A 26,279-nucleotide genomic window follows, 5' to 3' on the forward strand; every position below is an offset into this window, starting at 1 on the left:
GATGGAGCCTGATCCCTGGTTGTCCTGTACATGCTGTGTGATGGCACGCAAGACAATCTGCTCCATAACCCTCCACAGCACTGAGGTCAGGCTGACAGGCCTGTAGCTCCCCCAATCTTTCTTTGACCCTTTTAGAAGATGGGCATCACATTGGCCAGGCTCCAGGATGAATGACTTTCCCATAACGACTTGCGATGACCATGACTTAAATCTTTACTATCACGCAGAAACAGTAGGACAGAAGATGGCATGAAGAAACAGCATTCAGTGAAGTGATGCAGCAGTGGAAATTGTCTAGTACGGTTTTCTAAAGCAGAAGTAGAATGTTCTTGTTTTGATAAGATTGCCCCTCATGCAGCTGAAATTGTGAAATTTTAAATACCTATTTAGTTCTTCTAAGTACTTAGGTGCACTGACATGGAACACTTACCGTCTTTTGCGCATCTGCAGAATGTCAGACACGCTCAGCTTCACTGCCTTCTTCCTTGACCGTAAGAATGGCTCAAAAAAATTTCTTAAAGTGCAGGAGCACTGACATGTCCCTAGGGTTATGCCAGCAGAAAACAGCATTAATAGAAACAAGAAAAAGAGAAGCTCTAAGTGAATCACTGGGCAATAGCTTTTTCCTCCTTCTTCTCTTTCTCATTTCATGTTAGAATGACAAAGGAGATAGGAAACAATGCTGCACAATTATTCACCAACTTCTCTAAGTCTGTAAGGCATCCAAGTACATACAAAATTTATTCCAGTGGAAGATGATGGACAGAAGAGAAGCTATGCTGGAAGCCCAAGGGGAGAACGCATATAACAGATACTAGTACTGTAAAATGGAGCACAAGCCATAATATAAATAACACAAGTGGATACACATTCACCTCTACCAGAAACCATGTCTGTTTCAGAGAAAGAAAATTACATTTAGCATATAAGTAGATCTTTTTCATTTGCAATGAATTAATTTTACTAATTAAGTATTAGGGTACTCTCTTGAATTTTATCTCCATCTCTCGGTGTGAGAATAGCCAACGTAAAGTTCGTATTTGCAGGTGGCAGATGATGCAATACACAGCTTAAACCCTTGATGTCACCAAAAATGATAAATATAATGAAACATCAGCAGATGTCACCACAACAATGGATTGTGCATGAAAACATGACACTGAATACCAAGAACAAACCCAGCAAGCAGCTACCTAAATTGGAAATTGTCATGAAAATGGTCCTTGTCTCGTGTATAAATCTCCAATACAAGTTTTCTGGTTCCTCTGAAAATGTGTAACTTCATGTTGCAGTTACTTGTTGTGATTCAGCCTCCTTGACAGCAACTTGGCATACAGGGGAAGAAAACAGAATCTGTCACCACCTAATTGTGTAAGAATTTTGTTCTTACTGTGTCTGCTGTGGTCACAAAAATAACAAGGAAGGAAAAATACCATACAGATTGAAATACAAGCTCTTTATAATAAAGACAGGGGAATACATGTGTCTGATCAAGGCACAGACTTCAACTTGTTCTTCAGCACACTCATCTCTGAGTGAACACAGAGCTAAAAATACGGTAAATACTGCCACACTGACAATCCTCATCAAGCTAACGGAGAGACAACGACCAACATCTAGAAAGCAGAAGTTACTTCTGCATGAGAAAGAAATACTGGTGTGTCTGCACCAACTTGCTCTCACTTGAGCTCTTGGTCGTTAAGGGGAAGTAAGAGTGATGCACCAACTTCCAGTTAACTTTTGTTTAACATCATGTTTAAGTAATATTTGGATAAAATATACTTTCTGACTTACCTCACAGAGAAAAAGCAGGCTGCCACTGGATAATCCATCATGGCATTTTAATTTCAATGTAATTAACAAAGTTACCCTCTGTGCAAACGTGGTCCTTGGCGTTTAGACACTCATATGACCACACAGTCCTGAAGTTCTGTTCCCACTGAATGGAATGTTCAGTTTCATCAAAACAGAATTAGGAAAATGCTGACTGGTGACTTGTTTTACACCCTTTGCTTATTGCTTTTTTCTCACCTACCTTCTATACCTTGTTCAGCACAGAAAAATTAGGGGTGACTTGACTCCTCAAATGATATACTTTCAACTGCAAAGGAGTAAAAATTGTGTTATCACTCACCTCTTTGCCTACCCCAAACCTACTTCCCCTTCTTCCTTAAGGTCAATACAACCACATAAACTACTTCTGCTAGCCCCTTTTGTGAACCTATGTTTCAGCTTACAGTTGAAGTCCCTATTCGAAATCTGCAGAAACTTTAAAACATTTCAGAAGCTTTTCAGGGGATGAATAGAGGGGAAAGCAAGAGACCAGCCTAAAAATCTCTTTATAAAAAATAAATTTTGCTTTTAATATCCTGTGTCCCATTTTCTAGGCTAGACTGTGTTTTTGGTAAACCTAATCATCCGAGCATTCATGAAAAAGTGACAGTAGGTTGGGCATTATTAACAGAGCTATTAATGTTCAGGTATTTGGCAGGACTCAGCATGTACCAACAGCTCAATAACTGCACACAACTTTGAGGCTTACCACTGCATCAACTGTGCCTCTGTCTCAGTGTGCACAGAGGCTGTGGCAACATTTGCTGTGTCTTTCTGCCTCCACAATCACTGAGTCACCAGCTTCATTCATGAGCTGAGGGAGTGAAAAATACTTTGCACTGAGGACCAGACACATTTAAGGAGGAAGCCATTTATATTAACAAGTAAAAGATTCTGTATTTTCTTTGTTTCTTTCAGAAGATGTGAGGGGAAAAGAAATATTATTAATAGCATCTGAAATGTATAAAAGCTGTTAAAAGTTTTTCATCTGGCCCACTTGACACTGCTGCCTACTTCCCAGGAGAAACGGATGTATCAAGAAAACCTCTTGCTATTTACTTCACTTTGCTTGTGTCCCTCAGAGCCCATTTTTACTACACTATTTCTGAAATTAAGGCAGGAAATGAGCTCAATTTCCTCAATATGGACTGTATGTAGCATTGTGCTTTTTTTTTGGGTACAGTCCAAAAAGTAATTCAAGTGTTTGTCACTTAGTACTAGGCAGGGAATTCTGTAAAAGAGAAAATGGTTTCATCTTAAATACAGATTTGTATGTACCTTAAGTAAAGATTTTCTTTTTTTTTTGGTAAACAATCTGGAAAGTTACGTATGACAACAATTTTCCCAGTACCTTTTTTTTCATATAGTAATGTGCTAAGATTGCCAGCAAAACAACTAATCTTGAAAAATACAGTAAATTCATACAAAGAAACAGCAAGGTAACAATTAAAATTCTACTCTGGTAGAAATAAACTCAAATCCCAAGCAAAATAACAGAATCAACTGCAGTGGAGGCATATGCAGGGCTTACATGCTAATTCTACTTTATTTTAATGTTAAAAAATAATTGCAGATCTTTTGGGGTTTTCTGAAACTTAGAGAGGAAACTGAAAATATTTTGAAATTACTTAAACCTGATAAAAGAAACTGCAGCTAAGAATTCAATTGTATTTCTTCATGCAAACTGGTATCATCATAAGACTTAGTTATTGACCAAACCCAAAGCTACTTTCAACTTCAACAGAAATGTTGCAGCTTCTTAGTTAATTTTTATTCTCCAGCTAAATGCTCATCTGCAAATAATGAGTTCTTGAAAAACAAATCAAACTGGGTCACTGCAAAGTCATCAGGGACTCTGGGGATGGGTAATGTGATACTGTGCCTTTTATATCCAAGTGGGCAGTTTAAATCCAGTCTAGGCCAGCAGTGACTGGAGCCTACTGCCATATGCTTTTTGTCACATGTTAACAGGTTGATAGACTTGGTTCATTTTGCAGTGAAAAAATAACATTTCTCTATGGTCTTGTGAAACTGTCACTGAAAACTGAACTATCCTCCATCACAGAATCACAGAAAGACCATTGGCAGGCAGCTCTGGAAATCACCTGGTCCAGTCCCTCTGCTCAAGTAGGACCATGTCCAGGTGGCTTTTAAGTATCTCCAACGGAGACTTCTCAAGCTCCCTGGGCAATTTGTTCCAGGGTTCAGTCACCTTCATAATAAAAGTTTCATGATATTCACAGGGACTGCCTGTGTTTCAGTGTGTGCCCATTGCCTTTGGTCCTGTCCTGAAAAGATCCTGGCTTTGCCTTCTTTGTGCCCTCCCTTTCCCAATACTAATTCACACCAATGTGAACTGCCTTTGAGCCCACTCTTCTTTATGCTGAACAGTGCCAGCTTTTTCAGATTCCCTGTGTATGTCACAAGCTCCAGTCCTTTAATGGTGTCAGTGGCCCTTTGCTGGACTTTCTCCAGTATGTCCATGTCTTTTCTTCAGCAGGAGTCTACTACTGGACAAAGCACTCCAGATACATCTCACCAGTGCTCAGGTGAGGGCAAGGATCACCTCTCTGGACCTGCTGGCAACACTCCTCCTAATGCAGTCCAGGATACCTTCTTTGCCAAAAGAACGCATTGTTGGCTCATGTTCAACTTGGTGTCCACCAGGACTTTGTGCTCTGCAAAGCTGCTTCAGACAGTGGCCTCACCAATGTGAGCCTCTGAGATCAATGTTACCTCTCTGTGAAATAGTTGCTCTTCCATTCAGATGGGGCACACACTAGGAATAAGATGTTTGAAATTGCTGAAGCTAAGCAAAGCTGACTTCTCTCAGTGCAGGGCTAATATAAACAAACGGGCACCAGTCAAATTTACCGATCACTTTTCAAATGAGCTACAAAAATCTGAAGCACTTAGCACACTGCAAGGCAGCACAAAGAGATTTATTGCAGACACACTCTCACAAGTTCATATAACAAAGAAATGTTTTGTTTACAAAGAGGCTTCTAGGCTTGTACATTTTTACACAACATATGTTCAAATCTTTTGATTTTGCAGAGTAGCAGCATTAACTGCAGATATGTATTTCAAATGTTTACACTATCACATCTTATTGCATCACCACCATGATACCTCAAGGTAAGACTTTAAATAAACTCACTTATGGGTGGGCTGACTGCCTGCATAACTAACTGTATTCATACCCACTATGGCACATGGACATACATTTCTTGAAAAAAAAAAAGTTTATTTTATTGCTTTATCACTTGAATTGTAATTAATAATGAATTACACGTTTACTTCCAAGTATCAGTCTACTACTTCAGTTTTATTCTTCTTACTTTAACATGTGTTGTGCATCTTCTCTCCATCTCAGAAGATACTTCTATGATATTTGAATCTTACATTTTCATTTCAATGTAATTAAAAAAGTTATCCCCTGCGCAAACACGGCCCTTGGTGTTTAAACACTCATATGACGGCACAGTTCTAAAGTTCTGTTCCCACTGAATGGAATGCTTAGTTTCATCAGAACAGAATTAGGTAATTCCTACCCGTGAAAGTACCACAGTGGACTTCTCTACAGGAGACACTCCTGCCCTCTCATTGCTACTATAAAAATATTTTTGTGGAACTTGTAACACAAGGCCGCATTTATTGAACTAAATTATTTCTTTATTAGGAAAACACCAACACCACGTTCTTCAAAATTACTGGAATTTTATTTGCCTCAGGCTTATGACTTGCAACCAAAGACATTGTGCAAAGAAAGCAAAGATTAAGTACACTTTAGGGAAAAGGTGATAATCCACATTGGTAACATAGAAGATCAGTCTGATGAAAGAAGCCATACGTTACACTATATAGATTGCAATATTCAATAGCATTTTTAAAACCAACTTTTTAATAGAGGAAAAAAAAGTTAAGCAAAGGTCACAGTAGACATAAATTTGATACAATTCAAAAAGCCTTTTTCTGAAGATCATCAAGCGTAAAGTGGAAAAACGTATATGGGGCAAGGTGTATGAAAGCTAACTACTGAACATTTGTAAGCTATTAAACAAAGTTGCATATATGTACCACAGTGTAAAAAATCAGTACAGGACAAATAAAAAATTTGAAAACTGCCTGATGAAAAATAAAATAACCAGTGGCTTTTAATGACTTATCCTGGTTACCAATGCTACAAAAGACTTTTTTTTGTTGTCTTTCTGATGCCACTGAAAAAACCTTATCAAATGATAAAACCAGGCACAATCAAACCATTACAAAGTCAAAACCAGCCCATAGAAATATACTATCAACCCACATTTTCCCTCAAAAGGTTTCTTTGTTGTTGCTTTTTGAGGCCCATTTGGTCACAATATGTTACATTTTTTTTCCTTTTTTACACCATGATATCATATGTTTGTCTGGCACTAACCTAAAGCTAATTTATAGAGAATGAGAATACAGAAACAACCCAATGTCTATTTGACAAAAAGAATTCACTGGGTGTAAAATAGGAGAAAAGAGAAGAGAAGGGGAAGGGGTCAGTTCTGCCAAGAAAATAAACCCTATGGATCACTCATCATCACTTCCGCTTGCTTCCGACTGGTCCTAGAGGTAAGAGACACAAGACAAGTCAGAAATTCTTTCCAGCTATTCTGTGGAATTTGTTAAAGAAGGAAAAATAAAAGGAAGTACAAGGAAGAAATATGACAATTAAACTGATAAATCAAGATAGCCTGAAGAAAGGTACTGTGTTATCTAGTATTTCTCTTTCATGACATTTCATCTAATTGCTGTAGACTTCTTTAGAGAGGGAAGACAGAGAGTCAGGAAACACCAGCTCTTTCTTTCTATCCAGACATTTAAAAACAACTGGGAAGACATCTATTTTCATTTGTTGCAATAGTAGAAGCACCCACCAAAAAAAGGTAAAAAACAATCAAGCTGTAATTTTTCATCTGTGGACAAAAGCAAACAGACCATGAGACTTAAAGGTTCGATGAATGTACAAACAGCTCGAAGAATAAGATCCAAACTTCTTAGACTTCTTGTCTTCCAGCACTGGAACCAAATCTCCCAAGCACACTCAGATACAGTTAACACCCCCACCCAATTCTCTCAGGATGATCACGACATGTTAAACATGGGCTTAAGCATGAATAGTTGAGAATTCTGACAGCAAGCAGGACAAGGCAGAGACGCAATCACTGCAACCACTTCCACAGTCTCACTGAACAAAACTTACATTTTCATCTTGATCCTCATCACTATCATCATCACTCACGACAGGCTTGGCTTTTGCTCTGCTTTGCCTCTTCTTGCCTTTTCCTTTCTCCCGACTTTTTTCATCCTTCTTATTTAACTTGATTTTGACTTTCACTGATTTTGCTGCAAAAAGTTTAACAATGTACATTAATGTAACATTCACTTATCAGTGCTGTCTCCGTTCACAGAAATTCATCTCCGGTAGCAGCCTGAAAAGACATTCCCCTCTGACTTTATATGGACTGTGGAACAACAAAACAAGAGGTATTTGCTTTTATTTCTCTACTTTTTCATAGTTTTAACAATAATACATATTAAACTATGAAGACTAACTTTAAGCTGATCATGTGCATCTTCTTTTCATTCTCAGAATGCCTGGTGTCTACAGGTGGTACATGGTCCTGTGAGAAGATACACATTTAAAAATATTTTCTTCCTTACCCTCTTTGTATAAAGAGATTTTATTTTTTTTGTATTTTGAAGCACAGAAATGCTATGTAGAGGTTACTGGCGAATTTTGAGTTGACACGTTTCTAAAGAACATGTTACTCTGATTCCAGAATATCCACTCATTTCCAAATGACCTGCCAAAGTTGCGTGCATAGCACACACGTATGACACGCTTGGAAGGGTAGCTCAGGGCCACGTACTACAGCATCTGTAACCAGAGAAAAAGGGTAGCTGGAGTTTGGGTAGATGAACTGGATGGCACAAAGTGCAATGAAGAAATCCCTCCTTTTCCACTTCATCATGTTTCCAAGTCTGCAGGGACTTAATGAGTGTTCTGAAACAGAGTTCCACTTAGTCCTTGTCACACTGAACAGTATTTTCAACATCATCTAGTTCTTAACCATACGACGAACTTTGCATGTCACATCATACAAAAGTTGACCACCTGTGGATAAAGACTGTCTCTAGCCTTTCCAGGCGCTTCCATTTACAAACAACATGAACAGGCCCTGAAAGGCTGATAAACAATTATGGTCACTCCCAAAGCACCTCTGTGATTTGCTTCTGGATTAAAAATAGTTTAAGCAGAAGTAAGCCAGAACATCCAGCTGAAAGACTAAAACAACTTTAACACCCAAGCAAACTTAGTAAGAAACTATTTCCACCAATGGAAAACAGGACCTTTTAACCAGTTTCCATGCAGAAACAGAAAAAGCTCCTCTTCCATCCCCAGATATACTTTATTTTCAGTATCTACCAGGGGACTCACATTCTGATTCTGACTCTTCTTCTTCATCTTCTTCTTCATCATCATTGCTTTCATCCTCGCTTTCTTCTTCTTTGGCTATCTTCTGTCGTGCACTTTTGAACACAGACTGAAGAACAATGGAATCCTCATAGATCTACAGCATAGGTACAAATCTCTGTCAGAACTATGAAGTCAAGCAGGATCAAAAATTCACAGAATAAACTTTAATTTCCAGTGCAAATCTACAGAGTATATGGCATTTTCAAATACCAAGTAACAATGTTTGTTGCATGAATTGTACGAGAAATGCCAACATTAATTCTTCCTGCTCTAAATGAAGAAATTTATCAGTAGTGAGCTGCAAAGAAACAACTCTTACAATGTATTACATCTGAAATGTCTAGTTAGTGTTTTTTTTTATTATTTCTACTACCATAGGAACTATAGTGCATTTTCATCAGAGCACAACAGCTTTGAAAATCTGCCAAAGGAACAGACTTCAGCAGTAAACACCTTAATTAAAACATGGTTTATTGTCTGGCAATACAGTTAATAATGACAAATGGCTAGCCATCATTTAATTATCTTTAGTTTTCTTCTGAAATCCAAAGTGGCTACAAGGAAAATAATTTATCTCAAGCAGCTCATCCCATCCTTCCTCTCAGATCTAAAAAGACTGAAAAAAAATTAGGGCTTGCTCTAAAATGAACACGTGTTCTTAAACATTCTGTAGTATCCAAAGTATCTTGGATAAATCATCAGATTTTCTCTTTAACCTCAAACATGGGGGGACTCTCAAGAGTGACTACTTCTGGCTTGTAACACATTTCTTAGATTAACACAGTAAAAATCTTGTTGTGTTGCCGAGTATCTGGTTCTTTGCCATCACGTGAACAAATAATCTTATGCAGTTTATTTTGTAAAATGTCAGAAAACAAGCACTGGACAATTCAGCACTAAACAATTAAGAATAATCACCAGAAAAGTACAGAGTCACAGACTGCATTTGATTTTATCATCATCATCATCATCATCATCATCATCATCATCTACCTTGGCTGTCTGCCATTCTACTCTTCTGCCTAAATACACTTTCTTGTATAAGGGGATGCTAGGTATTTGTGAAAAAGATAATGGAAGGATTTTTGGCTGCCATTATGCAATCTGTACACTAAACATGGTAAAATTGCTCTAATATTTTGTGGGTTCGACAAACTGAATTAGAAAAAGTTTCTTCAGAATACCTAACATGAAATATCCAGTTCCTACTTTTTTCACTTGACCACCAAGTGTTTTTTTTGAAAGACTGCCTCTCACTGTGGATTGTTCCCCATTCTGTAAGTTCCTCTGTGCTTTTTGTTATGAGATGTTTGACTGCTCTCAATCATGGTAAAATTTTTTATATCTATTATCTATAAAAAATAATCATGAATGTTTTGAAAAGGTTGCTCTCCTGTCTTATAACATTAGAGAGCCGTGAGACACCAGAACTTGCTTCCTTAAAGTCAAATAACAATTGACTTTCTCTTATAGCTACTTCTTTTCAAGTCAGCTATTGATAGAACCTGCCAAATTCCTCCTGAGAACTATTTATTTTTCATATAAATAAGCCTAGCTTATTCAATTGTTCTTAGGAATGGCTCTTTCAACTAACCTTCTGTTTTTTCTCACTCTCACTATTCTAAAACAAAAAGAATTAAAGACCTGTACAAAATTTTATTTTTTTAATGCTGGGTACTACATAGTTAGGGCATCAATGTGACCCATACTTTCAGAGTTTCCCAATGAAACACAAGGGTTTCAAAAATTGTTTTAACCTTCTTTATGTGGAATTACTTGTAATATTCATATCTATTTTGATACACAAAAAAATCCACAGGGCTGCTTCATGAAAAGCTGTGCAAATAGAAATGTTATTATTTTGACAAAAACCCAATTCTGACAGGTTTCAAAAAACCAAGCAACAATGACAGTAGAACTTTCTTCAAAAAGGGAGAAGTAACAACAAAAGAACTTCGCAACAAATGACAACATTCATGAGAAATCTTCTGTTTGACATGGCATTTTTAACCCTGTACATGTCTGTGTGTCATTTCACCATTACAACATGGTAAGCTTTCCAAAACGTTGAGGACAAAAGCCTTAACACACAAAGTCATTCTATCCCTGAAAACCCTGAACAAGCTTCCATCTCAGATGGAACTGCTTTGCTCCAAGGAAAAGCAGCATGCACCACACTAAGAGAACACCTGAAGTCACTGTGTGCTTAAACAACAACCTGAATTAGCCCTTTCATTCTGAGTGCACACACAAGTAATCTAATTTACTGAAGTCAATTGGTATGTCAGAGCAAAGCTATACCAGAACTGTAACAAAGAACACATGGTAGCAAGGAGGCCTGGAAAACTAGAGGACTACTGCAGAAGTATCCTGCAGCTCAGGGGAAATCAAAATGAATGGTGTGAGAACTTCACAGGAAAAAAAAAAAAAAAGAAAAATCTTAGACACAAATTACTTGGGCTTCGTGCTATAAAAAGTAGTATTAGGTCTGGTCATTAATAATTAATTTCTGGAACAGAAAATAATACTACAACACTGATACATCCCATGTTATTTCCAAACAGAATAGCAATATCTACTAACACTTCTGTCCACTCAGGATTATTCCTCTCAATTCTACCACCTCTGCCTAACAAGAGACCAGTTTTCCATAAGCAGGTTGAGTCATTCTGATGATTTCATTATTTTTCCCATTTCAATACTGGTTTTTCTTTACCTCTTTTTATCTACTCTACGAATTCTTACCATCTTCTGAAGTTTCAGTCATACTTTTTGTTATTAATTTTCCTTTACTTTTTTCCCCGTCTTGTTATAATTAGATACTTATAGCCGTTTTACTGCTATATGAATAAGCAGTAAACTGAAAATTTACATCTGGACACGTAGCAAAATTTTGTCCTAAGCATTCTAACATAATTAATTTACTTCAAAAAGTATTTTCAGTTGATTTATTTGTAGTTGTTTCCATATAACTGAAGACAGTAAAAATACCACATGTACATATTACAGAAAGCATTTTCTGTCTCTTGATATCAAAAATAATCACTAAATGATGAACTGAATCCAACAATTCTTCATAATTAATTCCATACTCATTTTTAATTCTCAAATTTTAACATAAACTCTCCAGTTTAGCGAAATGTTATCACTAATGTTTACAAATTTTAAGCAGACATTTGTTATTGGCAGCACCATCCTTCAGCTTACTTTTATTTAGGCTTCTATTAACATCTTTTCTTATCTCTTGCACGTTATGGAAGCTGTCTTCATGGTCTCTGTTTCGACTGAATATTGTTTTTGCATCACACTTTTTGGACCTCATATATAAAAATAATCATCCAAGACTGTGTTTCATTGTATTGTGAGACAACTTTCTCATCGGTCTCTTATCTTTCTTATCTATCATCAAGATTTCATAGTATTTCCTTTTGGATCAGCACCCTGTTCTGAATTCTGAGCCCATCAGTGTGTACAAAACATCTGTTTGAGATGAGTTTGCCTTCTAAGCCTCTGAGACTCATCTGGGATTTATTACTACTTTCTCTTAAAATGGACACTGACCTTTCAACAATAAAAAAATTTTAAAAACCAGAGGCTTCAGAGGATGAAAAGCTTTATATATACTGATGAACAACTTTGAACTTTTATCTTCCATGAGCAGAACTGAAGAGTTTTCTATGATGTATTTCCTCAACATCCTGTCCTAGAGCTATACTGTTACATCTGCTCCTTCTGTGATCCACTCTGGAAAACCTAAACTGATGTATCACTCTACACATACTGCTTTTTACCAGAGATTCAAAAAGTCTTACTGCAGCTTTAAAGTACACACATATCAGAAAAAACTGATCTCAGATTTAGTATTAAAACCAATTTTTCTGAAAATACACATTGCAGCAGTGTCCAGTGAATTCTGGATTCTAAGAATGTGGACATTTTTCTCTACTCAAAGTAAGATCTGAAACAGAGAGTTTATATACAAACATAATAATCAACAAGCACTGAAAACATTAGATAGAGGAAACCTGTATGTTCAACAGAAATTGACTCATTCAGACCTGAGATCCCTCCAAGTTGAACGTCTGAGCATTGTGACACAGCAACATGACATCTTTCTCCAAATCCCCAAGACTCCGATATTTATGGTTGCGAATTCTTTCCTGTTGCATTTGTTGAGGAAATGAAGACAAGTATTAATGGGCAGTGGTGCAGAAAGAAGAACAGTAGAGAGGACACTGAATTAATATGAGTCAACACATTAAAGGCTTTCTCTTAAAAAAATTTACCTAAGCATCAAGATAAGGATCTGTTTAAAACACAGAAAGTCTTCAACCATGTTGTTAATGTAGTACTCAAAAAATGCATCAAGGTAAAGCAGCAAAAATTAAGCAATTTCTTTGTGAACTGCAAGGGTTAAAAGCAAGAGAAATAGAGTTCTTTTGGTAAAAGAAGTTCCAGTTTTGTCTTTCCAGCAAAGAAACAAAGTAACTGTAACACAAGTGAAAGATACAGAATTACAACATCACCTAAGGTGCAACATGCCACCTAGACCCCATCTACCAAACACTGTTTGGATCTGACCTGGCTCTTCCAAGATATGAGGCTAGGGTCTAGAGGGGAAGCTGTACAAGGAGCAGCTGAGTTAATTTGGTTTGTTTAGCCTGGAGAGGAGCAGATTTGAGTGGAACTCATTGCAGTTACAGCTTCCTCATGAGAGGAAGAGCAGGGGCAGGCACTGATCTCTCTCTCTCACTGATCTCTGCACTTTCTTCTTCTCCTGTCCTGACAGTGACAGGACACGAGGGAACGGCCTGAAGTTGTGTCAGGGGAGGTTTAGGCTGGGTATCAGGAAAAGTTTCTTCTCCCAGAGGGTGGCTGGGCACTAGAAGAGGTTTCCCAGGGCAGGGGACACAGCACCAGCCTGACAGAGTCCAAGAAGTGTTTGGACATCACTCTTAGGCACTGGTGTGATTCTTGGGGTGTCCTGTGCAGAGCCAGGAGTTGAACTTGATGATATGTGTTCGTCCCCTCCAACCCAGGATATTTATGGTTCTATGATTTTAAAGGTAGGGATAGCTATATTGCCCTAGAATTATTAAATCTTTGCAAACTGTGTGTTTTTTACCAGAGCTCTTGACAGATTCACTATTAGGTCTTTGCAAAAAAAGGCACCGAGATGTCATTTCTGAGCGTGTCATTCATGTCACACTACTATAGTTTGATTTGACCTTGAAATTACAGTGATATACGGCAATATACACTAAACAAAATTACTTACAAGCTGTGTGACAATGTTTAAAATCTACTCCACCAATACAGGTGCATGAAATATTCATATTGTTATTTTAAAAACACCTTTATGCTCACCCCTGCGTAAAGCAAAAAGAAATGGAAGGATCTCCACTTCCAAAATTCCTTCATTCCTTACCTTTATTTTTTTGAAGTCCACTGGTTTCCTAATCAATTCGTAATACTCTGGTAGTTCTTTCCTAGATGGGAGCTGAATGAAAACTTCACTTAGCTGCCGTCCTGAACTATTGAGAAAAACAAAGCCATAATGAAAAGAACGACTACAACTTTCTCACAAAACACACATGCACAATCTAATAAGGAAAAATTAAAATAATAAAATAAAATCACAGTTATTCTTTCAAAGAATTAGAAACGGAACCCTGATTTTTAAATTTGGTACCGATAATTAACTTACAATTTTAAATTTGAAACTGTTGTCATAACGTATCATAAATACGCCATTCACATCTAACATCATTAGAGATGAATATGTATAAGAGGCTTTATGAAAGAAGAATCAGGATTTGCATCTGATTTCCACAGTCTTTTGCTGAGTACACTCTTACTGTTTCCTTAATTTTGTTCAGTGATTTTTAGCAAGTCTCCCTTCTGTCACTCTTGTCATCTTCTTCTTGATCACTATATAGTTGATCTTCTAACTCCTCATTATAGCAAACCATACTGATTTCCATTATACTATATGCTGACTGCTATTAGACTAACTTGATGTTAGAACAACAAAAAATGAGTAACTTCTATTAATGACTTGGGTTTCTGGGAAGATCATTCCAACTATATTGAAAAACACTACTGCAAATTGTACTTCTTCATTCATTTGAAATAAAGTGATATATTATCTATAAAACTTTTATACTCTCAGAACACTGCCTATAACGTAGAGGAATCCGAATTTTCTAAGATTCCCATAGGTTCCCATTGTTTATCCTTTTTTAATAGCTATTTTAACACTTTCATATTGAAATCTTTTTAAAATCTTCTTACCTGTCATTTTGCAAATAATACGTGGCTGTAAGTCACCTCGAGAGGAAATGTGCTGATGACACTTGTGGGCTTAGTTGTTTTTGTGTTTGTTTTTGGTTTTCTTTTCCCCCCAATTTTTCTCACTGAGTAGCAGAAAAGAGCTCTCCTGTGAAGAACTGCACACAGCATTCACAAGCATTTCTCAGTGCAATTCACACGCTTCCTTCTCTCACAGCTACTCCAGAAATGCCCTGCTTTCTCAGCTGAATTTTCAGACAGTATCTCAGGAACACCAAACTCCACAGGAGTTGGGCAAGAAGGCTACCAAGTTTGGGTATCCACCTGAGCTTTCTCTTGCAGCCACCCTCCAGAGTGGTGCAGGACCTTATCAGACACTTTAAACTAAAACGGAATTGCAGGTTAACTAAAGGAATTCTGCAATGGAGAAAAAGGATGATAAAAAGCAAAAAGATGGCAACAGCTCTGACCTTTATGGAAGTAACAAATGCTTACTATACAGCATGCATTTCTTAATGCCTGAAATAACATCAGAATTGGAGAAGGTACAATCTTTCTCATGGACCTGACAGATTAATGAACAAGCAGGAATAAAGAGATTTTCCTCACTTCCTAGGTATCTGGTGCTCACCTAATGCACAATTTTTTGCTGTTCTCATTTTGGTCCTGGGACAATGCTGTTCCTTCCATCACAGAGGATGATAATCTAAATACTCTACCTGCAGACTACTAATCAGCATTGTTCTACCAAAATCTTGGGAACAACTGGCAGCTAGAGTATTTTTTCATTCAATGCAGACATAGAAACCAAAAGCCTCTGTCTCATCCCATACATTTGCGTCTGACTTGCAGCAGCAGCAGCAGCCCTTGCCTGCTCAGCAGTAGCTGCCAAGATGCCTCCTTGGTCTCGGCAAGGTTGTGGCACACGCCTGAGTGCGCTCCTGGGCACGGTCGCTGCAGGTGAGGCAAGGCAGTGGGCGTACGGTGCGTCCCTGTTGCAGGAGAGGACAGTGAAATCTATCTACTCTATACAGCTGTTGGGATAGACACTCACAGAGACCACTCGCACCTCGGCAGCAGCTACTAGCAACTTCACCCAACAGATCTAATTCATTTGGGAAGCATCCTGTTACTAAAATAGAAGCAAGCATAAAATGGCCAGGTAGCTGTTCACAGCCAAGTCTTAAAATTTCCCTCCTGCCAGCAAGTAACTGTGAAATTCTGGCCACTGTACCTGCTATCTCCTTTGGTATGGACTCACAAATTCATTACTTTCGTACTTTCCCCATCCAAGTGGTTATACAATGGATTTAAAGGCACCATTCTTGTTCTTGACCTGTGTGCCTGTGTCATGCTGCATGACAGAACCTGTCTGCATCACAGACTACCCTCACAAAGTGAAACTGGAAGCAATACAAGAAAAGCAATGCATTAAATACATTCTATACAACTGACTAAACTAATGTGTGTTTCTATTTCTTTGAAAATTGAGGACTTCATTTTCTTTTTTGTTTTGATCATAGAAGGAAGTGTTGAGCAGTAACAGCTGCACCTGAGATCCATGGAATTTCTTCTAAACATACACAACACTATGAAAACCAGCAATTGGATCTCTGAGGCCCAAATGGTATCTTAAAATCTAAGTTTATATTCCTCTTTTATAAAATGAGAATAAAATGCTATAAAGGAGTTTTGCATCTGCAAAACATTTGGACTCCTTAGGAGCATTATAAAGAAGCCCAGGGGGAATTCAACTATTCATTAAGTGATCAGTGCCCACCTTATACAAGCAAGGCACTGATCCTGAGGAAAAGCAAAGCAAAACGAAGCAGTATCCTGTTGCACCATTACATGGCACACTGTAACTTTACCTACCTGAACCTTGGTACAGTATGAATGTGGATTAGCTGTACAGAAGGACTATCACAGCTGTGTTTTAATTTCAGCAGCCTTAACAGAAATCTCTATTTGAGTAAAATTACTGAACCACTGCTGCTGGGGTTTCCTCAGCTGTGCTTCAGAGTTTAATACTGAATAGAAACACTTCATTAAAAAGGAAACAGACACCAATAAATTCTGATCAAATTTTAAAACATGTTTAGCCTATTTGTCCTACTGAAACAGCTCCTGATGACTACAGCTTTTAATCTCATGGCTGTATTTTTTTCTCTTTTTTACACCAACACACCCACCCTTATATGGTATTTCATATTAAAAATACAACTCATAAACTATTGAACAGAAATATTCTATTTTCCAGGTGCAAAACCAGCCAACTGTGATTTGTTCACACTATTGTATTAAACTAAAGAATGCCATAGAAAACCCTTAAGCTTTTGCTTGATGTAATTAATTACTAAAATCATTTAAGGCCATTAAAAAAAAGCATTAAGGATATGACAGAAGACTACAGCCTGATTTTGTCTACTCAGATCAATAACAGCTTATTCTATCATTTTTATAGAACCTACACAAAGAAGTACTATCTTGCACTCCTTTTGTACATGTGCATCCATACTATAAATGAATGTAATCTTTTCTAACAATCTCAAATTGCTGTGTTGTGGATACAGTAAGAGAAAAGTAGTAATTATTAATGCAACTCTGATTTTAATCCTTTTGCCCATTTATTAGAAAATAATAACCACAACAACTACCACATAAAAATCATGCGCAGTAAAAAAATCACTTATGGTTGCCTAGCAACTAGCAGGCTACGTGCTGAAAGGAAGAAGGAGCAGAATAAATTAAAAGATCTGACTGTGAAAGAACTGTGAGTGACAGTTCACTGCTACTGCATCAGCTCAACATGCTAGTCCCATGTGTGCTCACATTAAAAACACTTGAATGCTGCACAAGTTAAAAAAGCATTAAGAAATACTGCTTATTTAAAAAATGGTTTTGCTCAGAAAAATATTTGTGTGCAATGTTTCTAATTTTCTTTCATTTCTGTCGAACTGCTTACAAGGTGCATACAAGCCTACAATTCCACCCTTTTAGTCAGTATTGTCTTTGGTGAAATTAAATGCAGGAACCTCGTTTGTATGAGGCTCCTTTTCTATTTGTTTGACAGCTGGCACAGGCCCATTAAAAGTATATTACTACCAAGACTCTCTCCTTTGATTTCAAAAGGCGAGGTAACTATGAAGCTGAAACTGCAAGATGTTCTCATATTTCCGGCAAATTTCAAACGTTTAACAAATAATGGAAGTAAATTTAGAGTGGGTAGAATGAAGAGTCCTTCATGCTTGCCCAAGTCAGAGTGCTCACAAACAGAACCACGGCTTGAAAACTACAACTTTGAATCAAATGCAACTCACAAAGATGGTATTTAAAAGAAAAGCGAGTGTGGGGGAGGAGAATGACAAGAGCTGGCATAGTAACTTTCAACAGTAACCCAGCTATGTAGGGACATGATTAATTTTCATCAGTGCTTAATGGCTCCTTTTTGGAACTGACTACAGTAGTACATGGTAAACCTGTCTCCACCACTGAAATGGAAGTGGATAAAAATAGTTAAATATGTAACTCCTGCGTTTGACATATGGCTACATACTCCATAACTAGGGCTTGGATATAAGTAAGAATTACTTACTCTGTGTGTTTGAATACCCAAGAGTATCAGCTGGCATAATTAATTACCAATAGTTAGATCAGTAATGGCTAATTGCGTTACTCACCATTTTACAACAGCTAAAAACCGGCAACTTAAGAAAACAGCTGAAAAGACTGAATAAAATCCATTTCACCTTGAGCTGTGTCATCAAAATTAAGAGTACTATGGGCACAGATTTCAACATGTTGGCTTTAATGATGCAGTGAACAAAATGCTAAACACCACAGACAGGAGTAGTCTCTTGCCAAGCAGGAAAAAGACACACAAACTTCACCCTTCAATTTTTTATATCCTTATTAGAATGTAGTAAACAGCTACATGATACCAGGAGGAGACTTTGTGAAGTTAATTGGTACACTATGCAAGTCCTTACCTTAAATCTATTAACAGATCAGATGGATCACTGATGATGAATGAAATCACTGTATGGAACAGACCTATCAGCATCCTAGGACCCCTGTATTCAGCTGTTGCTATTTATGCAAAGTTAATGCAAACTAGTGGTAGTATCAAACTGGAACCCAGACAGGAAACACTATATTCTGACGCAAAGCAGAAGTAAACAGTGGGTTTGTAAGGAAGTTGAAGGATTACAAGGTATGAATGACAGAATCATAGAATTATTTAGGTTGGAAAAGACCTATAATATCATCCAGTCCAACCATTAACCCAGCACTTCCAAGTCTACCAGTAAGTGTCACATCCTCACACCTTTTCAACACCTTGGGGACGGTGATTCTACCACTTCCCTGGGCAGCCTGGTCCAATGACTGCGCACTGTTTCAATGCCGTTTTTCCCAATATCCAGTCTAAATCTCCCCTGGAGCAACTTGAGGCCATTTCCCCTTGTTCTGTTACTTGTTACCAAGGAGAAGAGGCTGAACCTCTTTCAGGGAGCAGTTGTAGAAAGCAGTAACTTCTCCTCTGAGACTCCTTTTCTCCCGGCTAAAAAACCCCAACTTCCTCAGCTGCTCCTTACAGGACTTGTGCTCCAGACTCTTCACCAGCTCCATTACCCTTCTCATGGTAGTGGACATGCTCCAGCACTTCAGTATCCTTCTAGGAGCGAGGGGCCCAAAACACAGGATTTCAGGTGTGGCCTCACCAGTGCTGATTACAGAGGGACAATCATTTCCCTAATCCTGCCAGAATAAAGTATGATTCATTTTCTCTACTTAATTTTAACCATCAGGAAAAGAAAGCTAAACTTACAGCTTGTCTTCCTCTGAAATAAACCATAAAGAAAAACCATCACAAGAGGAAAAATATAATTTTTAAGCCTGCATGTGTATGATGCAGATCAGCAGCTAGGGCTCAAATCTGGCATAAAAATTCCTTATTCTGAATTTTCTGACAAGAATTTCTATCAGCAATAAAACTGCCCCTTCTTTCAAAAGGCTAAATCATTTTAAGTGCACATACAAACTACTTTTTGTGCGCCAAACTGATTTGATGGTGCCAAGCAATAGGATGAGAAAGAACATGCAGATACCAATGCACAGGAACTTTCACCTCAACCTGAGGAAGAACTGCTTTACTATGCGGGTGACCACGCACTGGAACAGATTGCCCAGAGAGGCTGCGGAGTTTCTCTCACTGGGGATATTCAAGAAATGTTGGGAGCAACCCTGTACCGTATGCTCTGGGATGACCCTGTCTGAGCAGGGAGGTTAAACCAGATGATCTGCTGTAGTCCCACCCAAACTGACCCATTCTGTGGTTCTTTGGTTTTGTGTAGTGAAAACATAACATACATAACATACGATTCTATGACATTCATTTCTATGGGTATTCCTAATTTTAGAGGGAAAGCAAGACAAAATAAAAGACTGGGAACTAGAAAAATGTGTGACAATAATGTCAGACTGATGAATTGCAACTTGCTCTCTTCTAAACAGGTGTTTTACACTGCAAGGTTAGAACAAGGTACAAGGGTGTAAAGGCACTTAAATCTTAGTTTAATAAGTAATTGCAACAAAATCTCAGATTAATATGCACTGCAAATGGAGTCTGCAAAGATGATGCATATACTTTACTTGGGAGAAACAGGATCAATGTGTAACTGGAAATATGTTTCCAGGTCCCTGAATCTAGGGTCTTGGTTTATCACATAGAACTTTTTAAATCAAGGAACGAAGGTCAAATCTATCTAGTTATTTCTGTCCTACTATTCCATATGGAAAGATTACAGAACTCTTAATTAAAACTTGTGTGATTTAATAAATGCTTCCAGTCGTATAACCTTGTGACCACCATCTTGTATTTTTACGTGTTTCTACACTTCCTGTGTTTATGCTTCCCTTCTTTCCCAGGTGAATTTATTAAGAGCAATCATCTTACCCTCTCAAGACTGGATAAACAAACCAACCTGTTTGCTCCTGTAAAGCTCTCCCAAGCTACTTATTACTGAAATAATTATTTACACTTGTCTCAGTGTAAACTAATCTTTTTTGAATGGAAAAGCATTCAAGTACTATATACAGCAACTCAGAAGCATTAACAGTATCACATGTAATGACATACACCCATAATGAATATTTCCACATCCACACAGTAAGGCATCCACATCCACACAGCATCACAGTAAGGCTCCTGTTTTCTTATGTCTGGACAATATTGATGGAACATAGTTGGTTTTAATCAATAATTTCTCTGCCCAGGTAATTCTTTTTCTGTCAGTTCTGCTTGAACTGACACCTGAATCAGAAGAAAAGTTTCTTATTTTTGGTCTGTGAGTACCATATAATGCACTCTGAGGTACTCTACTTCATGCCGTTTCTTTTACTCCAGACCTAACTGCGTCCAGTCTGCTGTGATTATCACACCACTACTGATGTTTTAATTTTGGCCAGGACACTGCTCATTTTTACTACGTATCATAAATATATTGTGATCTACGCCAACACAAATTCTCCAAGAAATTTTTTGTTATCTTCTTTCCAGTTTAGCAGTTCCTTTTTCAACAGTGCCTTCAATTAGGTATTTTTACTTCTTTTGACTCAGATTAATGAGATATTAGATCTCCTCTTTCTTTCATATTAGCTTATAATGTTCCTGTGGTACCCTAAAAAATACTTTAGCAAAATCATAGAATCATAGAACGGTTTGGGTCAGAAATGACCTTTGAAGATAAGCTAGTTCAACTTCTCTGCCATGGGTGGGCAGGAACATCTTTCACTAGATCAGATGACTAGAACTCAGAGGATTCTGACCATCTTTTCTCTCCTGCTTTTGCTTCATTAAAGATCTGTTCTCCATTTTAAACCAGTATGGATGAAACCTAGATTAATTCAGCTTTCCCTCTGATGGCAAAGCAGTGCAGAAGAGTAAAAAAGGATCTGCATCTATAGTACCACTACATGTTTACAGTTTGATACTGAAAGCTGAGTAATGAGAGCACAGGTGCTGTTTAAAAAGGGAGTAGTGAATTCAATCGTAATGATTTGGAGCATGTACCCCACAGTTCTTCAGATTGAGATATCAGCTATCTGTTTCCAGTTTAACAAAGATAAATATGAAGATAAAGAAATGCCTATCAATATGAAGAAAATCTTGAAGCACATCACCCAGTACTGGAATCCAATGCAAAAGAGGCTGCAAGAATCAAGTACTGTCAACTTGACAAAAAACCTCAACAACTCTCACACCAAAGGCATTCAAGCAGTCCAAGCTGAACATTATCAGTGTCTTCCATCTTCGTCCTTTTTCTCTTTTTTTAACTATTTTCTTTGCTATATTGGACACACCCCAGATACCCTAATTTCAGGAAATTAATGCTGCCTGCCAGTCAAGTCAAATCTTACTGCAGTTTTTTCTCCTCCAGTGTGTTTCTAGCTCTCTAGAAATATCCAAAGAAAATCAGCTTTCACCTGTAAATTTGTCTCTAAGAATTATTAAACTTATTGTCAATGGAATGTTTCATTAAAATCAGCATCACATTGGGATTCACAATGGGAATAAAAGGAAATTGGAGTATTGCTAAACTGTACTGCATAAAAGAGAAAAATCTAAATCAAAAGGTTGGAATTGCACTAAGGACTTGACAGAGATAAACAGCAGACAAGAAGCTTCCAGTTTCTTGCATGGAGTACTTTAACTGAGGTTTACAAGTACTGGGATAACTATCTCTGGACTTCCTTTTTAGAGAATCATATGTTGCACTTCTCCACACTGAAAATTTACCTCAAATATTGCCAATATGTCTGTTTAAACTAGTTTTGATCTTCACATTTAAGTTGGAACTGTGCAATTACTATTTACTAGAGCTTATTGTTTGTATTGAAATCTTTAGCTTTCCTTGACATAGATAACCCAGTCAATTTTGATGGATGTTTTTTACATAAGGAAGGAAAGGATGGTCCTTGTCACCAGATGCTTACAACTGAAGTCAAGTACTAGACAGTTAGGAAAGCACTTGGAGAATCCTTCCCTGCATCAACATTAGGCAGTGTCACCACAGAAAAGCAGCCAACTAGCATTTTAGATTTTTGTGAGCATCATGGATTTTATGGGTTTTTTTGTTTTTTGTTTTTTTTTTTTTAAAGCGTTAATAAGAACAGAAAAGTGGTTCTGTATTTACAAGCAACTCTTCTCAAAAGCAAGGGAAAATATGAAAAAAACGGCTCAAAGACATATTAGTTTAGTAATGTATTCTTTTTACTTTTTTTCATGCTGCCCTTTAAACTGCACAAAACTTATTAAGTTTTGTAGGATTGGCTTTGACAAAGTAACTCAGGCCTAACTCAGTATGATTTTGGATGGGTATCACCTGACCACCTTTTGGGACACAATCAGTTCTCCATGGTCTGGATGAGCCCTCTGGACTTATCATAAAGAAAAAATGAAGCATCTCTTAGCACTGAAAATTTAAGCTAAAGACAAAGATGATTTCAAGCATTCAAATACTAAATACATGAAAACCCTTTTTTCTCCCCAGATGAAACTCATGGCCTACTTTTCTTCCAATTAACCTGTCCCTCTATACTTGCCCCAATTGCCTTCACACACACAAAAGCCCAGAGCTGAACAAACATGAACCCCCAACAAAGCTGAAGGGTTCCAACGCCACTTAATTCTAAAGCTGCAAATCCTGAAAGTATTAATTGAACTCTAGAGCAAAGTTAACCCCAAATATTTTAAGATATTAAAGTTTCTTGACGCCTAAACTTGTAATTCTGTTCTTTCATAGTATTGGGTGGTTTGATGCTAGCTCACAAAAAAATCAGAATGCAGAAACTTGGAACTCCTCCGTATAACTTAAAAGCACTGAAGAGCTCAGTTTAAGACACATTTTTAATTCCTTATGGAATAGAGCTCCATACACTTTTTAAATTGGGAACCAGTTCTGTCTTGCATAAATGTGGGCTCCTGGGAGAGGAAACACTATGCCTTGTCACAACATAATAGCTCAGTTGTTAACTTTTTTTGACAGAAATCAGATAGGAACTTCCTGGGGCATGAACATCAGGTAAAAAACCTTAACCTCCCCAGAAGCTATCAGTTACAATCAGTAGCTATCCCCTACTAGAGACCAGCAGAAGCAACTTTGTTTGCTATTTTAAAAGTGAGAGATACCCTGATCAGAAGTGCTTGGCTTCAGGAGAAGTTTCAAGGCCAAGGATCTAAAAGGCAGAGATGCTTCCTTGCGGCCCTGACTGGAACACGTGAACTTAAAACACTTCTCCCTTCTCAGCTATTCTCTTGGCTGAGAGTCATGGCAAGCTAAATATACTGAGATTGTAGTCAGCTTGCTGCTCATCCTGTTTGTTGCTATGAATGCTGTTGTGATGCAATAAAATACCTTTTGATGTACTCTAGAAAGACCCCACAGATCACAGAATGGTTCTTTTAACAGTTATGTGCAAAAAAAATCATGGATCACAGCAGTGTGTGCTTTACCAAGTACCACCCAAACTACCCTTGTACAGGCAGAGCCAGAACAGTAACTCCAAAAAAAGGCAGCGTTCAAGCTGCCATTAAAAGTCACAGACTGAAAGTTGTTTACAGGCAAAAAATATATTGTTACACCTAGGTGCAGGTCACCGAGCAAGTACTTCCGGACTTTCTCTGAATGCATTTAGTATTAACTTAGTTTATAATAGGTGCTTATATGATCTAAGTAATTCAATGTACAGCAAAGAAGGGATAAACACACAAGAAGGCTTTACTGATTTTTGGCAGATACAAACTGAGTTAAAATACAATGTTTGCAATCAAGTCTGATTCAAAGGCATTATTAATTAATTCTCTATTTCTTGCTCATGAAGCATAGGTGATTTGCGGTTTGAAAATATGCAAAACCAAAGTCTTCAGATAACATTTCCATCAGAAGGAATACTTTTTTCCTAAAGGCCAAATATTTAGCATATTTTTATGCTGAAAATGGGGTTTTCTTGACAAACAGGCTTCCATCTCTCATGTGGACAACATATTTTCAGTATTTCTGTATTTTTTCTTTTGGCAGCTCTGATGCTCATGATATGAGCCCTGAACATTCTGGGCAGTCTTTCAGTCTTTCATTGTGAGACCCATGTAAACTTGAATTAATAAATCTGTAGCCATGTCTTTGAAAAGATTAATTTCAACACATGCTGCACCACTAAATTGAAGGAAAACCCTGCTCAAGCTGTATTTTCTTAAGTACATATCCTGAGCAGAATGACTTCATTCCTAAGCAAGAGCTCTATGCTTACTTTTTTCTTACTTTTTAAAATTGTGTTTCAACAATTTTCTATCAGATGGGTGTTAAAAAAAACCCCTATGAAGTGTGAGACTTTCAGGATCAGGTCCTAAGAGGAATTACTTTTCAGAAAAGCCATGTCAGCAAGTCTTTCTAAAGACTGAAAAAAATGAAGCCATTATAAAATGTAAAGAGTGATATCAGCAGGAAGGGAGAGAGCACATGCAATAGAGATAGACTGTCTCCAAGCTCACCTATCCTTGTAGTTTATCACAGTATCAATGATAGCATTCATTTGTTTAGTCAGTTTGGGTGGATTGGGCGACAACTTCTCTGCAGGGGGTCTGCCTCTTCTTTTCTTTGCTTTCTCTCCATCCTCCTTCCCAGAATCTTTATCCACGTTTCTTCGCCTCTTTCGCTTTTTAAGCCGGACTTCCTCCTCCATTTCTTCCAAATTGCCGTCTTCAATTGCCTGACAACCATATTCAAAAAGTATGATTTTTAAACAAAACAGATATTGCAAAGGGAAATAAAAAACTATATTTAAAAACAGCAATAAAAAACCCCTGCAACTCCATGGGATGCATGTAATTCAATTCAAAATGTTCAGTTTATTTACGAACAAGAGTACAACAAGAAACTGAGTTACTGGCAATCAAAGAAATACTAAATATTAATTTGTCCTAAGGATCCCACTATCATCTAAATACACACGTTATTTATATGAACTTTGAATTCCACACCAAATCAGAGTTTCACACATAATGGCCTGTGGAATTGTCTCAGTAAGTGTACAACAAACATTAATTTTTTCACATCAGTGTTGGTTCTGGGTTACACAGTTCCATGCAAAACAGACTTAGACACCATATGTTTTCAAACAGGACAGTCCAAATCCTGCTCAGCTCCCAAAGCCAGTTCACACACAGTTCTTTGTGCATACACACAGAATAGGCACTTTAGGCAGGAACAACCCATCTTCTCTTCCAAACGTTTAAGCAACTTTTAAATCACCTAAGTGTTAAAATAATCTCTAAAATGTATACTTTTCTTCTAGAATAGTAACCATGAGGTAGGCAGAAGCACTGACAGTACACTGGTTTGTTGTAAACAGCACTCATAACGTGGGATGCAAAAACCTCACCCCAAAACCCAATTCATACACACAGTCACACACAACGAACACTAATTTCAATTGTTTCAATTACCTGGACATACGCTTTTAACCAGACCCAGCAGCTCTATGCAGAGGGATAAAAAAATTGCTACAAAAAACCAAACTACGAATAAAGGGAACCTGCTCACACACACTATCCATGTCATAAAGCAAGAAGCTGAACTTTTTG

At 37.6% G+C, this 26,279-nt stretch overlaps 1 protein-coding gene across 6 annotated transcripts in view; it reads right to left on the reverse strand.

The window, feature by feature from the left end:
- Positions 1-5,536: 5,536 nt before the first annotated feature.
- The window catches only part of SMARCA2 (SWI/SNF related, matrix associated, actin dependent regulator of chromatin, subfamily a, member 2), a 121,016-nt gene continuing 100,273 nt past the window's right edge, over positions 5,537-26,279 (reverse strand). For all 6 annotated transcript variants that reach the window (XM_048291939.1, XM_048291936.1, XM_048291938.1 and 3 more), the window contains 6 exons: positions 25,188-25,405; positions 13,776-13,881; positions 12,406-12,507; positions 8,309-8,441; positions 7,070-7,212; positions 5,537-6,432 (listed from right to left, as the gene is read on the reverse strand). In XM_048291939.1, the coding sequence (XP_048147896.1) occupies positions 6,397-6,432; positions 7,070-7,212; positions 8,309-8,441; positions 12,406-12,507; positions 13,776-13,881; positions 25,188-25,405 (738 nt within the window). In that variant the 3' untranslated portion in view covers positions 5,537-6,396. The remainder of the gene's footprint in view (positions 6,433-7,069; positions 7,213-8,308; positions 8,442-12,405; positions 12,508-13,775; positions 13,882-25,187; positions 25,406-26,279) is intronic.

Source organism: Corvus hawaiiensis, chromosome Z, assembly GCF_020740725.1.
Source record: "Corvus hawaiiensis isolate bCorHaw1 chromosome Z, bCorHaw1.pri.cur, whole genome shotgun sequence".
In the NCBI taxonomy this organism is placed as follows: Eukaryota; Metazoa; Chordata; class Aves; order Passeriformes; family Corvidae; genus Corvus; species Corvus hawaiiensis.